The 17,218-nt window shown below is 38.5% G+C and overlaps 1 protein-coding gene across 10 annotated transcripts in view; it reads left to right on the top strand.

Annotated features, from left to right (window-relative positions):
* PLAG1 (PLAG1 zinc finger) overlaps positions 1-16,045 on the top strand; it is a 70,267-nt gene extending 54,222 nt beyond the window's left edge. For 7 of the 10 annotated variants that reach the window (XM_056521965.1, XM_056521962.1, XM_056521968.1 and 4 more), the window contains 2 exons: positions 5,370-5,727; positions 6,533-16,045. In XM_056521965.1, coding sequence (XP_056377940.1) covers positions 5,486-5,727; positions 6,533-7,778 — 1,488 coding nt within the window. In that variant the 5' untranslated portion in view covers positions 5,370-5,485 and the 3' untranslated portion in view covers positions 7,779-16,045. The remainder of the gene's footprint in view (positions 1-5,369; positions 5,728-6,532) is intronic. The other 3 variants (XM_056521970.1, XM_056521969.1, XM_056521971.1) reach the window with 1 other exon arrangement.
* The last annotated feature ends 1,173 nt before the right edge of the window (positions 16,046-17,218 follow it).

Here is a 17,218-nt window from a genome sequence, read left to right as displayed (position 1 = left end):
TTTGGGAAAAAAATGAAATCAGTCACTTCCTATAACCATCAATAAGCTTCTTGCACCTCTCAGCCGGAATGCTGAACCACTCTTCCTTTGCAAACTTCTCTAGGAAGGGCGCCTTTTCCCAACAGCGATTTAAAGATCTCTCCACCGGTGTTCAATGGGATTTAGATCTGGACTCATTGCTGGCCAATTCAGAACTCTCCAGCACTTTGTTGCCATCTATTTCTGGGTGCTTTTTGACGAATATTAGGGGTCCTTGTCATGCTGGAATACCCAAGATCTCGGACGCAAACCCTCTGACACTGGACTGTACAGTGTGACCAAAAATCCATTGGTAATCCTCTGATTTCATGATGCCTTGCACACATTCAAGGCACCCAGTGCCAGAGGCAGCAAAACAAACCCAAAACATCATTGAACCTCCACCATATTTCACTGTAGGTACTGTGTTCTTTTCTTTGTGGGCCTCATTCTGTTTTCGGTAAGCCGTAGAATAATGTGCTTTACCAAAAATCTCTATCTTGGTCTCATCTGTCCACAAGACGTTTTACCAGAAGGATTTTGGCTTACTTAAGTTCATTTTGGCAAAATGTAGTCTTGTATTTTTATGTCTCTGTGTCAGCAGTGGGGTCCTCCTGGGTCTCCTGCCATAGCGTTTCATTTCATTTAAATGTCGACAGTTCGCGCTGACACTGATGCTCCCTGAGCCTGCAGGACAGCTTGAATATCTTTGGAACTTGTTTGGGGCTGCTTATCCACCATCCGGACTATTCTGCATTGACAACATTCATAAATTTTTCTCTTCCGTCCACGCCCAGGGAGATTAGCTACAGTGCCATGGGTTGCAAACTTCTTGATAATGTTGCACACTGTGAACAAAGGCAAATCTAGATCTCTGGAGATGGACTTGTATCCTTGAGATTGTTGATATTTTTCCACAATTTTGATTCTTAAGTCCTCAGACAGTTCTCTTCTCTTCTTTCTGTTGTCCATGATTAGTGTGGCATACACAGACACACAATGCAAAAACTAAGTGAACTTCTCTCCTTGTATCTGCTTTCAGGTGTGATTTTTATATTGCCCACCCCTGTTACTTGCCCCAGTTGAGTTTAAAGGAGCATCACCCGCTTTAAACAATCTTATTTTTCCACAATTTTGAAAGGGTGCCAATAATATTGTCCAGCCCATTTTGGGAGTTTGGTGTGAAATTATGTCCAATTTGCTTTTTTTCCTCCCATTTTTGGTTTAGTTCCAATACACACAAAGGGAATAAACATGTATATAGCAAAACACGTGTTACTGTTTTTAGTGAGAAATACTTGATTTTCTTGAAAAATTTCAGGGGTGCCAACATTTACAGCCATGACCTGTATGTATGTATATATATGATAGTGTAATTTTTTGAGGAATCTAGCTCCATGAAATAACATGGAGATCCACATTATTCTGTCTAACAAACCCCAACGCATACATCTTTAATGAAGGCCAAGAAAAAACACTTTTGCAATAGTGGGAAAAACACCCTTAAGGGTACCTTCACACGGACAAATCCGCAGCATATTTTACGCTGCGGATCAGCTGACGATGGACCCCTACAGTGTGCCTCAATCTGTGGCTGCTTATAGCGCCAATCCACCACTACGAGCAGACATGCCACAATGTGCAAGTCGCCACATTCTTGCGCAGTGTACTCTCACACATCTCGGATGCTCCCTGAGCTAGGCCAAGAGCAGCCGCGATGTGTGCGAGTGGTACTGCGCATGAGTGTGGCGACTCGCACATCACAGCGTGTCTGCTCGTAACGGCGGATTGATGCTATGAGCAGGCACAGATGGAGGCACAATGTGGGGGTCCATTGTCGGTGGATCCACAGTGTAAAATACAATGCGGATCTGTCCGTGTGAACGTACACTATGTTAGCAACTTGTCCAACCAAAAGTTGCCCTATGTGATAACATGGTTTAGGGGTACTCCAACAGATTTCTCTTTTATCTCTTTTGAAATAAACATGCAGGTTTATGGTGAATTTAAGGGAAATGGTTGTTGGATGGAAGTGTTTAGCCTAAGGCTAAAATACTACAGACATGTAACTGCTCGGACATGTAGTGCCTGCTGATACAAAACATTAAAGGGAAAATGACAACAGCATCACCTGCACTAACCTGCTAGTACTGAATATTAGTGCGGGTGACACTAATAAAATGGTGTTTACCTCTTTGGTCCCTAATTCACACCCACTTATAAATAGTTAAATACTCTGTCATCTGCACATAGGTGTTACATGCTGAGATCTTGCACATGTGCAGTGACTGTCAGGACCATGTTGGGTATATGAACATGCATGCACAGGATTATAGCAGATACATGCAAACGAGGTAGAATTTGAATATTTAGTAGGGTTAGTGAAGTAGGAACTAGCCATGAAGGAAGGACCAGTGCACCTCTGGGCTAGAGAATGCTCCAACCGTACAAAAAAAGGCCTCATTTACATGTTCAGAGTTTATTGTAATCTATCGATAAGGGCGCCTAGAAAAATAAGGTAAACACCCTTTTGATCAGCGTCACCCACTCTTAGGCTAGGTTCACACTACGGCATTTCTGCCTTCAATTCTTCTGTGAAATTGCAGACACAAATTCTGCGTACTACAATGTACTAGCTAGTCAATGGGTTTTCCGTCCACCAATTTTCACTTCGTAATTTTTTAAACAGAATTTGTGAATTGAAAATTTGCATTCAGATTTCTGCCTGAAGAATGGTCGTGCTCATTCTTCAGGCGGATTTACTCGCGGAACATAGTCGACGCTAGGACATTGCCGTCCCCAATAGACTGGAATGATTCAGTTGGTGCTGGCCTCACTCGGAATCTCTAGACGGAATTTTTCTGTCTAGAGATTCTGTAGTGTGAACCTAGCCTTACAGGCAGTACCAGAACGTTGGTGCTAGTGATGCTGCTGTCAGTTTCCCTTGAACACCTTGAAATATACTACATGTTACTACGAATTACGATATATTGCATGATTTTTTTTTATATTTTTTTAAACAATTCACATTGAAACCTTTAAGTATCTTAATTATCAATAAATTAAAGGGGTTCTCTGATGGAAAACTTTATTTTTTATTTTAGATTATTATTATTATTATTTATTTTTTTTTTAAATCAACTGGTGCCAGAAAGTTAAACAAATTTGTTAATTACTTCTATAAAAAATTCTTGATCCTTCCAGTACTTATTAGCAGCTCAATACTACCGAGGAAATTCTTTTCTTTTGGGATTTCCTTTCTGTCATGGCTGTCTGTCAGTGCTCTCTGCTGACACCTCTGTCCAGAGCAGGATATGTTTGCTATGGGGATTTTCTCCTGTTCTGGACAGTTCCTAACATGGACAGAGGGGTCAGCGGAGAGCACTGTGGTCGTGACAGAAAAGAAATCCAAAAAGAAAATAATTTCCTTTGTAGTATCAAGCGCTAATAAGTGCTGGAAGGATTAAGATTTTTATAATAGAAGTACAGTCAGGGCCGTGAATGTTGGCACCCCTGAATATTTTCTAGAAAATGAAGTATTTCTCACAGAAAAAGATTGCAGTAACACATGTTTTGCTATATACATGTTTATTCCCTTTGTGTGCATCGGAATTAAACCAAAAAAAAAAACATAATGTCACACCAAACTCCAAAAATGGGCTGGACAAAATTTTTGGCACCCTTTCAAAATTGTGGAAAAATAAGATGGTTTCAAGCATGTGATGCTCCTTTAAACTCAACTGGGGCAAGTAACAGGTGTGGGTAATATAAAAATCACACCTGAAAGCAGATAAAAAGGAGAGAAGTTCACTTAGTCCTTGCATTGTGTGTCTGTGTGTGCCACACTAAGCATGGTCAACAGAAAGATGAGAAAAAAAACAGTCTGAGGATTTGAGAACCAAAATTGTTGAAAAATATCAACAATCTCAAGGTTACATGTCCATCTCCAGAGATCTAGATTTGCCTTTGTCCACAGTGCACAACATCATCAAGAAGTTTGCAACCCATGGCACTGCAGCTATTCTCTCTGGGCGTCAAAGGAAGAAAAAATTTTTATGAAAGGTGTCAATGCAGGATAGTCCAGATGGTGGGTAAGCAGCCCCAAACAAGTTCCAAAGATAGTCAAGCTGTCCTGCAGACTCAGGGAGCATCAGTGTCAGCACGAACTATCCGTCGACATTTAAATGAAATGAAACGCTATGGCAGGAGACCCAGGAGGACCCCACTGCTGACACAGAGACATAATAAAGCAAGACTACATTTTGCCAAAATGAACTTGAGTAAGCCAAAATCCTTCTGATAAAACGTCTTGTGGACAGATGAGACCAAGATAGAGCTTTTTGGTAAAGCACATTATTCTACCGTTTACCGAAAACAGAATTAGGCCTACAAAGAAAAGAACATAGTACCTACAGTGAAGTATGGTGGAAGTTCAATGATGTTTTGGGGTTGTTTTGCTGCCTCTGGCACTGGGTGCCTTGAATGTGTGCAAGACATCATGAAATCTGAGGATTACTAACGGATTTTGTGTCGCACTGTACAGCCCAGTGTAAGAAAGCTGGGTTGAGTCAGAGAACTTGGGTCTTCCAGCAGGACAATAACCCCAAACATATGTCAAAAAAGCACCCAGAAATGGATGGCAACAAAGCGCTTGAGAGTTCAGAAGTGGCCAGCAATGAGTCCAGATGTAAATCCCAATAAACACCTGTGGAGAGATCTTAAAATTGCTGTTGGGAAAAGGCGCCCTTCCAATAAGAGACCTGGAGCAGTTTGCAAAGGAAGAGTGGTCCAACATTCCGTCTGAGAGGTGTAAGAAGCTTATTGATGGTAATAGGAAGCGATTGATTTCATTTTTTTTTTTTTTTTTTCCCAAAGGGTGTGCAACCAAATATTAAGGGTGCCAATAATTTTGTCCAGCCCATTTTTGGAGTTTTGTGTGACATTATGTCCAATTTGCTTATTTTTTTCGTCCCTTTTTTTTGTTTAGTTCCAATACACACAAAGGGAATAAACATGCGTATAGCAAAACATGTTACTTCAATCCTTTTCTGTGACAAATACTTCAGTTTCTAGAAAAATTTCAGGGATGCCAACATGTACAGCCATGACTGTAATTTACAAATCTGTTTAACTTTCTGGCATCAGTTGATTTAAAAGAAAAGTTTTCCACCGGAATAACCCTTTAATGGGCATTTGATTAAAGCCAAATAGTCTGATTTGTGTGTGTGCATTTTTTTCTTGTCTCTTCTTTTTTTTTTCTTTGGTTAATGCTTACAGTGGCATTGCTTTATTTTATTTAGGTTGCAACTCCATTATATTATAGTTATTTTATATCATTTTTCTTTTTCCAGTCCCCTTTTGTTTTTTTTCCGACCACATGGAACTTGCGAAGCCACCAAAAACGCTGTCACTTAGTGAAGTTGGGCAGTTGCCAGTTGTCCAACAAGAAGGCCTGGTTTAGGCTGCGATGGCCACTGTCATTCCTGGTGATTTGTCAGAAGTAAGAGATACCCAGAAAGTCCCTTCAGGGAAGCGTAAACGTGGTGAAACAAAACCAAGAAAAAACTTCCCTTGCCAACTGTGTGACAAGGCATTTAACAGTGTTGAAAAATTAAAAGTTCATTCATACACTCACACAGGAGAGAGGCCCTACAAGTGCACACAACAAGACTGCACCAAGGCCTTTGTTTCCAAATACAAATTATTAAGGTATACATTCTTATTTATCTTTCTGCTTACATTAAAGAAAATTCAGATTTACCCAGAGTGCTGGGCACTCCTTGCACCTCCAAACTCAATGAAATTTGGGTGCCATATAATGAAGTGTATATAATCAATGTTTTTATTATTTTGCGTGCCTAAGAGGTGTAGCTATAAAGGGTTTAGTGGTAGCAGACTCTCCCCATCCCAGGGCTCTAACGTATCAATGGCCCCTCTGCCACACGAGCTGTAAGTATTATGAGTGGCATATGTTAAATGGTGGGGGGGGGGGGGGGGGGCAGTTCTGTTAAAGATTTTGTAATGGGGCACAGTAGCCAAAAAGTTACTACATATTAAAAAATGCATTGCTCTAGATGGTAAGGATTATGTTTCCTATACAAATCAGGTTCCATGTATTTAAGTGAAGTTAAACAAAAGCACAGTGGCAGTAGTATTAGATATCTGCCTGTTACAACTTCAAACCTCAGTATCCGAATGAATCCAAGTTTGGGGGTGGAAGGAGCACCCAGTACTTTTGGCAAAAATGAAGTTTTAGTGTTGGCCAGAATTTTTCCTTTATGTTTCTGCCCACTTGCAGCTATTATTGTTATATGTTTGACAGTAACTCAATGTACAAAATGATACTTCAGTTTTTATTTATATCTAAATGTCATCAAACTAAATTACAAGGTGCTAAATGTTAAAATACTGTTCCCTAAAAATTCTATTTTTTTAATTTTTTTGCTTTTGTGTTGGTTATAGTTATTTATGTGTTGTCTTTTTGTTTTTTTGTTTCTTTTATCCTTGTTTAAAGGCATATGGCTACACATTCTCCCGAGAAAACCCACAAGTGTAATTATTGTGAGAAAATGTTTCACCGGAAAGATCACCTAAAGAATCACCTTCATACGCATGATCCCAATAAAGAAGCATTCAAGTGCGAAGAATGTGGAAAGAACTATAATACCAAGCTGGGTTTTAAACGTCACTTGGCCTTGCACGCTGCTACAAGTGGAGACCTCACATGCAAAGTATGCTTGCAGACTTTTGAAAGCACAGTGGTGCTGCTAGAGCACCTAAAGACCCATGCAGGCAAATCTTCCAGTGGTGTTAAAGAAAAAAAACACCAATGTGAGCATTGTGATCGTCGCTTTTACACCCGCAAAGACGTCCGCAGACACATGGTAGTGCACACTGGGAGAAAAGACTTCCTTTGTCAGTATTGTGCACAGAGGTTTGGGCGTAAGGATCATCTAACCCGTCATATGAAGAAAAGTCACAATCAAGAACTGCTGAAAGTGAAAACGGAACCTATGGATCTGTTAGATCATTTCACCTGCAGCGTTCCCATTAAAGATGAGCTGCTTCCCGTGATGTCCTTATCTTCCAATGAGCTGACATCAAAGCCATTTACAAACAGTTTGCAGTTGAACCTCTATAACACACAAATTCAGTCCATGCAGAGTTCTGCAACACACCAAATGGTCGCTCCGCCATTGTCTTTGGGCATGCCATGCCCAATAGATATGGATCCTGTCCATCCTTCTCACCAGCTGTCGCTGAAATACCCACTCAATTCTACCTCATATGCAGTTTCAATGCCTGATAAGGAACAACCATTGAAAGTGGAGATTGAAAGTTACCTTATGGAATTGCAAAGTGGCATGGCACCCTCCTCCCAGTCTCCTTCATCTAAGTTAGGTTTGGATCCTCAAGTAGGTCCATTAGATGACAGCTCTGATGGAGTATCCCTCTCTAAAAGCTCTGTTTCGATTAGTGAACCTCTCAATGCATCTTCACTGGACTTTAACCAGTTGTTTAATTTCATACCAGCCAATGGCCCTCCGTACAGTACACCTGTATCAATTGGGAGTTTAGGAATGGGCTACTCTCAAGAGGAGGCCAGTTCATCGATGGCACAACTCCCCCCACAACCACAGGATCCTCAAGACCCTAGCAATAATATATGTTTTGGTTCTTTACACTCACTATCATCTGCTTTTACGAGCAACCTAAATACAACCACGACATTGCCACGATTTCATCAAGCTTTCCAGTAGGATTGAATACAATGGATTGCTTTAGATAGCTGTTTTTTTTTTTTTTTTTTTATCTTAGTGCCAATGAAAAGGCTTTCGAAACACCTCTCATAGTCTATTCATTAGCAATCTTGTTAAGCCAGTACATTGTTAGCTTTTCACCTTTTTACAAGTGTCTTAATTGTTTACTTTGGTATTAGAAGCCTTACTATATGCGGTTGTATTTTATACTGCCAGCTGTCTTGTTTAATTTTTTTTTGTTTCTACCTGTAGAAATTGATCTTTTTGGCTCAGCTTCCTATGAAATAATTCATAGCAGTCAAATTTCACTTAAAGAAGAATTGTGGCTGAAATACTCATTTCTGATGGTTTTGTGTGATAACCTGACATACGTTACAGTGATAAGTGAAATCTATTTCTTATTCAATTGGCAACATGTAGGTGATGAAGTGTAACCTATGTGTACCTGCCTGCATCCAACTGGCAAGCAACTTCAGTATTATGCAATACAATCGTTTGTAAAATGTTGGTTGCACTTTTGCATGAACCAGAATTGAGAATTCATTGACAAAATAGTCCTCTTTACCCTCATGGTTGGCATTTAAACATTTTTTATTTTTTTATTTTTATATAATTACCATTTCTTGCCAGAAGATTGTATGGAAATGCCTCAACCTGTAGTATTTGACTACTACATATGTGCCTTCAATAAGCCAGTGTCCTATATATCTATATATGTTATTTTATGCGACTATCTGTTGGAATGGTTCTGTACTGCCATTCATCAGATAAACGCTGCCAGCACTTGCAAATATACTTGGTTAGGTTTTTGTTTGTTTGTTTTTTTTTTTGTTTTTTTTATTACCAAGATTTCACATCAGGACTCTATTGAGTTGCGTAAAAGCATATTGCTTACACCACTTTTGCTTGGTAACCGTTATATCTTGCCCCATCAACATGCTCTGCTATCTGTTAGACATTAGGAAGAAAAACAGAGTCTATAGCTGAAGAGTATGGTTAATATATATAAATATATATAAAAATAAATTAGTTATAAATAATGCATACCAGATGAAATGTGGCAGGGCATAAATATAAACATTATGGGAATTTAAAAGTTTCCATTTTATTTTCTTAGTAAGACTTTTTAGCTATTTTGTTCTTCCTGTAACTTGTAAATATTCATTATATGTCTAACAGTATTTTCTTTTTAAAGGCATTATATAGTAGGGATAGTATTTTTTTAAATGCAAACTGCTTTTTGTGTTTCAGAGTTAAATACGTGAAAACAAAAAACACAAAACTAACAAATCTGTGCTTATGGATTGCACACACAGCTTTGATTTAAAACTTTATCCTATAGTTTCTATGAAACAAATTAATGGCTTTCATTGAGCATGTCGTGTTCAACGTTGCCTTCTTTTTCTTCTCAAAATAAAAAATAGAAGGGAATATCTGAAATATTTGTTAGGAACCATTTTGCGGGAGTTTTTTTTTTTCTTCTGATAATACGTGCTATATCAGCTATTGCTCGTATTTTCAGGTCTATGTACAACACATTAATTTGTGCTTGGTATTTGTTGTGTTTGAAATTAACAATTGTTTGTGTAGATTTTTAGTGTTTTTATGCACAAGATGGTTTATATCGCAACAAATATTTCCGAATTTCAGTCTCTCCTCATTCCCATTTATTTCTAGCCAAAACATCTGAATATCATAGTTTCCGATTATTTTATGCCACCGTTTATGTAGGCGAAATAAAATTTTTGCCACATCCTGCATCATGGCCTTATATTGGATTTTTGGGGGTAAAAAAGTGCCATATATTTATATTGTAATAGTATACAGTGACCCCCCGACATATGATCAAATCGACATACGATAGCCTCTCAGAGGCCATCGCATGTCGATGTCATCATCGAAAGACGATGCTTTTTTATGTCGGGCCCATCGCATTAAGTGCTATCCGGCAGCGCAAAATGCTTAAGCTGCTGCCGGATAGCAGCTTAATGTTCCCCGTGTGGTGCGGTAAGTATTACTTACCCCTCCACGATGCTCCGGGGTGCCCTCCAGGTCCAGCGCTGGTCTTCCGGTGTCTTCTCGGCCCTCTCCGATGACATCAATACGCTGCTGCGCACATCATCCAATAGGAATGGCGTACGCAGCGGCGTAATGACGTCGCTACGCAGGCCCAGTAAGGCCTTGCGGAAGACAGCAGAGGACCGGAGAAGACCAGGAGAGCCCAGCGGAGGCCCGGGGTCACCATCGGGAGCGGCGGGGACACCATCGCGAGCGGCGGGGACAGGTGAGTACAGCTTCCTATACTTTACATTGCACGAATCCCTCAACATACGATGGATTCGACAAACGATAGCTCGTTTGGAACGAATTACCATCGTATGTTGAGGGACCACTGTACTATGTTTCAGTTACTATTTGGATTTAGAATTTTATGTATTTGTATGTGAAATAAATATATATAAAATTTGTGCCCTCTCCCTTAAAGGAATAAATAGCCAATTTTTTTAAGTCAAAGAATTTTTTTCTTTTAAAGAATTGTATTCCATTCAGAAAAAAAGACAATATGTTGAACCTCAATAGGTCATCATGGCTTCAAATGGGCTATAACGTAACAGTTGTCTTACCCTAAACTTAAAACATATGAGCAGTTAATTTACTAATGCCTTAATAAACAGCCCCACTATGTTCATTATATCCTTATTTCTATTTTCCAATACCTATTGGCCACTTTTTAGTATTGGACATGCATTCTCTTATACACACAGGAGCACTGGATGAGTCCATTACTAAGAGGTTTGATGTTTTGTTTCCAGAATTATTCTGTTTAAAGTGTCCCTCCAATGTTAATTTGCCACCTGAACTTTAATTCGGATATCAAGAGACGCAACCACACATTAGTTGGTGGGTTTGGCAAAGTGTTTGTATGCCACCCATAAAGCATGGTTTTATATCTGATAACCCAACTTGCCCACGTTTGCTGTTTTATCTCTCCACATCCAAAGTTCAGGTAGCAGACTAACAATGGAGGCATACTGTAAGTTTAACATTTTCTTCTATGCTTGGTACATTCTGTATGTTTGTTGAATATCCAACCTCTAATTTGTGGATTACAATGAGTTGTTAATTTTAGCCAGTACTTTTTATTTTTATTTTTTGGCATCAACATATGCTTACTGATACATGAGCCAGGCCTGTTTGCATTGAGAATATGAATGTTAAGAAGACCTAATTTCAGGATCATTTACTAGTTAGCTTGATGTGTGTCATAGGCCAATATTTTGTAAAAAAAAACAAAAAAAACAGAAAAAAATATTAAGCTTGGTTGACCTCTGTTACACATATTTTGAGATATAGCACTTTTTTGGGAAATTTAAAAAAAAGCTAAAAACATTGAAACCTTTTATGACAAAATTAAGGTAATGCTTTTTATTATAGACTCTTTCTTAATGTGTTTGTTTTCCATTAGATGAAAAGCATGTAGGACTTTAGTAAAAATGCTTTGTGTACAAAATGATAAACCCTAGTTTTGAACAGGTACAACTTTATTAACAGTGTTTGCTTATCAGTTTGCTATATTGCACAAACCAATGTCTCTATCTGTTTTTGTTATTTTAAGAAAAAAGAAAATATATTTTGCTGCCAGAGATACTTGTGGAGTATTGCAGAATTTCACAGTGGATTCTAATCACACAAGTGTTATCGCTACTTTCAGTGGTTACTGAGAAGGATTACACATTTCATGACACGCTGCCTTCTTCTTTAGTCAATATACCATATAAACAGGCACGCACAAAAGATTTCAGAATGTTGTAATACTTTGGATCTATAGCACTCTTAAATTGTAACCTTTGCCTGTTGTCGCCCAGTTGCTGCTGTATTACATCCCAGCTGGGCCTGCTTTTCCCATGTAAAATTTTATATTTGCCCACCTCACGGTGTAAACTTGGAAAGGTCATCAACAAATCATTTTCATACCAAAAAGCGAGAAATTTTGTTATACATTAATTTGCAGTGTTTCTAGCATATAAAACCTTTTGTCATTTTTCTTTTTCTTTTAATGTATCCCTGTTTGTGCTGCCTCTAATGTATGATGTTTGCTCTGAGCAAATTCAGTTTCCTTCCCCTTCTGGCAGCTGACAACATAGTCCCTTCTTACTTTCTCTGCAGATGGGCATCATGAGATCTAGAGTAGTGAAGGTAGAGATTGTGTGACATCCAGAGATCTAGTTGTGGGGAGAGCGACTGAGCATGTGTCCACTAGCAATCAGCTCATTAGGTGGGCGTCCACATTGCTAGGCACTTTGAACACCAGTAGGCATCATGCCATGTAAGTAAATGTCATAACTCTTTCCTGAACAGTAAATGATATATATATATATATCTTGCTACATAGTCAAATTGTTATCAGTAAAGTTACATCATATAAGCCCAATAAAGTAAACTATTGCTGTAATGTAATAAGCACCTAGGGAATGATACAAAGGCCATACATATGGACAGATGTCTCAAGAATAGTGAGTGAAATCATCTTCTCATCCTAGAGGCATTGCAGGCACTTAACCCCTTAACGACGCAGGATATAAATGGGTCTTGGTGCGGTGGTACTTAACGCACCAGTACATACATTTACATCCTGTACATAACCGGCAGGTCCTGGCTGCTAATGGCACACATATGCAAATACACTCATGTGTGCCATTAACCCCTCAGATCAATACAGATCACGGCATCTGCTGCAGCGCTGTCACTAAAATGGATGATCGGATCGCCGGCAGCACTGCCACGGGGATCCGATCATCCAGCATGGTGGCCGGAGGTCCCCTCACCTGCCTTCCGCCATCTCCAGGGGTCTTCTGCTCTGGTCTGAGATCGAGCAGACCAGAGCAGAAGATGACCGACAACACAGATCAGTGCTACGCCCTATGCATAGCACTGAACAGTATTAGCAATCAAGTGATTGCTATAGATAGTCCCCTATGGGGACTATTAAAGTGTAAAAATAAAAGGAAAAAAATACTCTCCCCCGATAAAAATGTAATTTGTCCCTTTTTTCCCATTTTACCCCCAGAAAGTGTAAAAATAAATAATAATAATAATTAATAAACATATTTGGTATCGCGTGCATAAATAGCCGTACAATTAAAATATAATGTTAATGATCCCATATGGTGAATGGAGTGAACGTAAAAAAAAGCATTTTATTCCCCACAAAAATTGAAAAATGTAGTTTTATATTAGCAAAGGTGGGATCAATAAAAAGTACTGATCACAGCGCAAAATATGAGACCTCATACCACCCCATATACGGAAAAATGAAAGTTATAGGTCCGTAAAATAGAGGGATTTTAAATGTACTAATTTGGTTAAAAAGTTAGCGATTTTTTTTTAAAGTGGTACAATAATAGAAAAGTATGTAATCATGTGTATCATTTTAATCGTATTGACCCACAGAATAAAGAAAACATGTCATTTCTATCGTAAATTGTACAGCGTGAAAATGAAACCTTCCAAAATTTGCAAAATAGTATACAAATAGTATTTTGTTGGTTGCACCATAGATTGTATGTAAAAGGAGTGATGTCATTACAAAGGACAACTGGTCACGCAAAAAACAAGCCCTCATACTTGTCTGTGGATGAAAATATGAGTTATGATTTTTAGAAGGAGAGGAGGAAAAAATGAAAACTTTAAAATAAAATTTGTTGAGTCCTTAAGGTTAAAATGCGCTAAGTCCTTAAGGGGTTCCCTTTCTAAGAAGCTAGGGATAATCATTGTGAGGGGTTTTCTAACTCATTGAAAAACCTCATTTGACATTATCAGGTGTCCCTGACCCTCACAAGCAGTATTTCCCCTTTACAATGTCTTTATGGCTAGCATTATATAGATTCCATTTATAGAAAAAAACTGTTCCCCAAAGTACACTCACCACCCAAAACATTAGGCAAATACTATTAAACACATAACTATTACCTATCAAAGGCTTGCTTAGCCAGCTAATATTTCCCCAAACTTCCTCATAAACATGCATGTCAGCCAAGGTTGCATTGAAAATGGGTTAAGCGCCTCAGTAAGCCCTTATCTCTAAGAAAGGTTGATGTGTTAAAATTCAACATGGCCAATCCTTGTTACCCTCCAGTGACATTGTCATTGGAAAGTCAGGCTGCTGTAATTTACACAAAATTTAAGGTGGTACCGATGGACATCAGTATAGGGAAAATGAAGACCTGTTAATGTGGCCATACACATTTAAGAATGTTTGACCGGCCAACAGCTATCACCAGATCTCCCCATACACATGAACATTTGCCAAGGCACTGCCACATAGCTCTGAGAAGAAAAAAGACCTAGGTAGTTAAAATCCAATTTACCTGGTCCTTCTCTCTCCTGATATCATCTGTTGGGGAAGAGTTGGGAGGAAAGCTCACACTTAAGACAAGGTGGTTTTTGTTGACTATTGACTTAATTGTATGGGGACCTATAGGCTATTCTGTCTGTGATAATAGCTCTTATCAGGCAATTCCACAATGGACCCATTGCTAGGAAACCTGAAAGAGGGCTGGGAATGTCCAAAACAGACACTCTCTTGAAAGCATAATCTATTTTGTACGCATATTTCAGTGTCCCCTTTGAATATAATCCTAGATTATTGCACATGTGAGTTGACACTCGGTAACCTCTGTCTACTATCCTATAGCCCTACCGATGTATGCACTTATTTTAAGCATGCTATATTAATATTATTATAAATGAAATAAAAAAAGAATGCTCATAACTTCCTGTGCAGAACAGACTTCTCTGTACAAAGGTTGTTACCTGTATATCCTGAAGATGCATGTCATAAAGTAATCGAAAACCGTTTTGGTCATTTTGGAATGAGACACCATTTTACCTCAAAAAGTAGTACCAACTTTTATTTTTTTAAGAAAAGATGTTCTCCACCAAAGTGAAGTTAAATGATTCCACATTACCCTAGGACCTAAAAGAGAAGGACCAGCATATATTAATGCATTAGGTCCTGTGTATGTTTGTTTGGAAATCACCAGTACAATAAATAGTTTGTCTATTGGTACGTACATCTTTCATATTGACCTTTTTATTGATGAACATAAGGCAAAGGGCAAACAGTGTTTAACAAATGGTGGCCCTAAAAGGCTGCCATTTTTGTCTTGCCTAGGTGGAAGGCAATGTGTCTTGATATGTTTTCTTGCCATGAAAGTGACTTTACGGTTACTAATCATGTGTAAACACTTTTCAGTAAAAGCTTCAGTGGTACAATCTAACCAGAATGAATGTCTCTTCTCAAAAACACTCCTGCAATATTGTTCTGTTGGATCATCATGCTGCTAATGTAACTAGGGAAACCGTTCTTTAATGGTGCTACAACCTTCCTGTCACTTACAGATGTATTTTTACCATAGAAAAAGGACTATTTTATTATAGCAATAGTTGTATGATATATTTTTATACTGTGATCTAGTTTACCCTTTTATTGAACTTTGTAAAACACCACAGCATATTAATATGCACTTACAGAAAAAAAAGAAAAAAGTAAAAAAACTAAAAAGGCAATGAACGTGCCGATTCATATATATATATATATTTCTTTTTCCTCCAAAACGTGCCAGATTTTTGTTCACTTAAGTAAATATACAATGAATGAAATGGACGTAATATATAGTGGAGAGTGAAGATCACACTGTGTATTAGGAACTGCCATTTACATTTTTGTATTACTATTGAAAACTTTTTGGGACGGATAAATCTCTTCTGACTTTTTGACAAAATTATATCTTCTATCAGTGGGGGAAAAAAAACACGTTTGGATTTACAAGTGCTAAAAAAATTTTTTTTAGTTTATACAATAAAACGTTTTTAAAGTCAAAGTGGAAGAAATTGCATTCCAGACTAAATTTTATTGTATCTTGCATAAAAAAAATTATAAAGAGATATGGGAATTTGTGTTGCTTATCATGTAAATGTACTTACAATGTATTCACAAACTACTGTTGTATTTGTATAAATATAGACAAAAAGATTGCATATATATTTTTGTGTATAAGCTCTGTAAAATAGCAATCACAATATGAAGCTGCAGCAGGTTGTCATGTTGAGCATTTACATCCAAAGAGACAGACTATTTATTGTCCAGATTCTCTGATACTAAAAGATACCTTGCTGCTATTTTAAACAATAGAGCTGCAGCTTCTCAAGGCCTACAGTGTTTGCTGTACAAAATATGTGAACTCCACAAAATCAATAAAATTGCAGAATGGTTTAGATAACAAATATACACGTGCCCGACTGTTTTAATTCATGTGTTTTGTGGTGTCTTTGGTGGTTGTCCTAAAGTTAGGATCAGACTAGCAACATGGCTTCCATTCATAATGGTGAGATGGATTGGCCAGTTGACAGATCCAAGTTATTACCAACAAATCCAAGCGGTCATCAAAAGATCCTTTTGCCTTTAATTACACGAGAGAACATCAAGAGCTCAGATCTGCACCTGCCGCACCTAAACATGGCTCACCAGGGGCGCCTCCGGCTGCTGTCCAGTCAGGCTACAAAAGAAGAAATGCCCAGCAGCAGAGTAGGCAGTAAAACAAGGTTTCTTTAAGAGAATCTTTTATCTGCATTACCTGCACTTACCTGTTGTTATAGGCTTGTAGTGCGCGTGACACTGATGAAAATGATACTTGCCAGTCACCGCTCTGTTCCACCGCAATCCCAATCCGAAATGACCTGCTTGGTGCACAGGGGACGTCTGTATGGCGATCCACAGAGGCGGTGCCCAGAAAAGGAAGAGTTACTCTGTGGATTTCCGGCCAGATGTCACCATGCACAGAGGGGCTTAGGAATGCCCCTCATGCACCAGGCAGGTCACCTCCATATAACTAAGAACAGAGATTGCAGCGGAACGGAGACACAAAGCTTGGGACCGGTAAGTATAATTTTCATCAGTGTTAACCACATAACAAGCCTGTAACGTGTGTGCAGGTGATACTGATGAGAGGTTCTCTGTAAATATGAATTAAAATAGTACAGAGCAAATACATCAACACGTTTTGGGTCTTGATGACCATTAGTCATGGTATCATACAATAATGGGTTGCTAAAACCTGAAATGCATTGGTGTGTTTTCTCTGTACTGTTAGAATTCAGCTTTAATAAAGAAGCATCATTTTACTGCACACCCTTTTTGCTAATGTTTGTCTTTTTTTTCCTGCAAGAATACCACTGCATGTTATACTGTTAAGGGTAGGGGAAGCCCAAAAGAGGCACCAAATAATGTGAATTTTCAGATAAAATGACATCCTGCGCTATCATATACACACATGGTTTTAAGGATTATTCCGACTGGAAGCATTAAAGGGGTACTCCTCCCCTAGACATTTTATCTGCTATCCAAAGGATAGGGGATAAGATGTCAAATCGCTGGGGTT

Source organism: Hyla sarda, chromosome 5 (genome assembly GCF_029499605.1).
Source record: "Hyla sarda isolate aHylSar1 chromosome 5, aHylSar1.hap1, whole genome shotgun sequence".
Lineage (NCBI taxonomy): Eukaryota > Metazoa > Chordata > Amphibia > Anura > Hylidae > Hyla > Hyla sarda.
The sequence above is the reverse complement of the archived record's forward strand: the minus strand, read 5'-3'. Positions and strand labels throughout refer to the sequence as shown.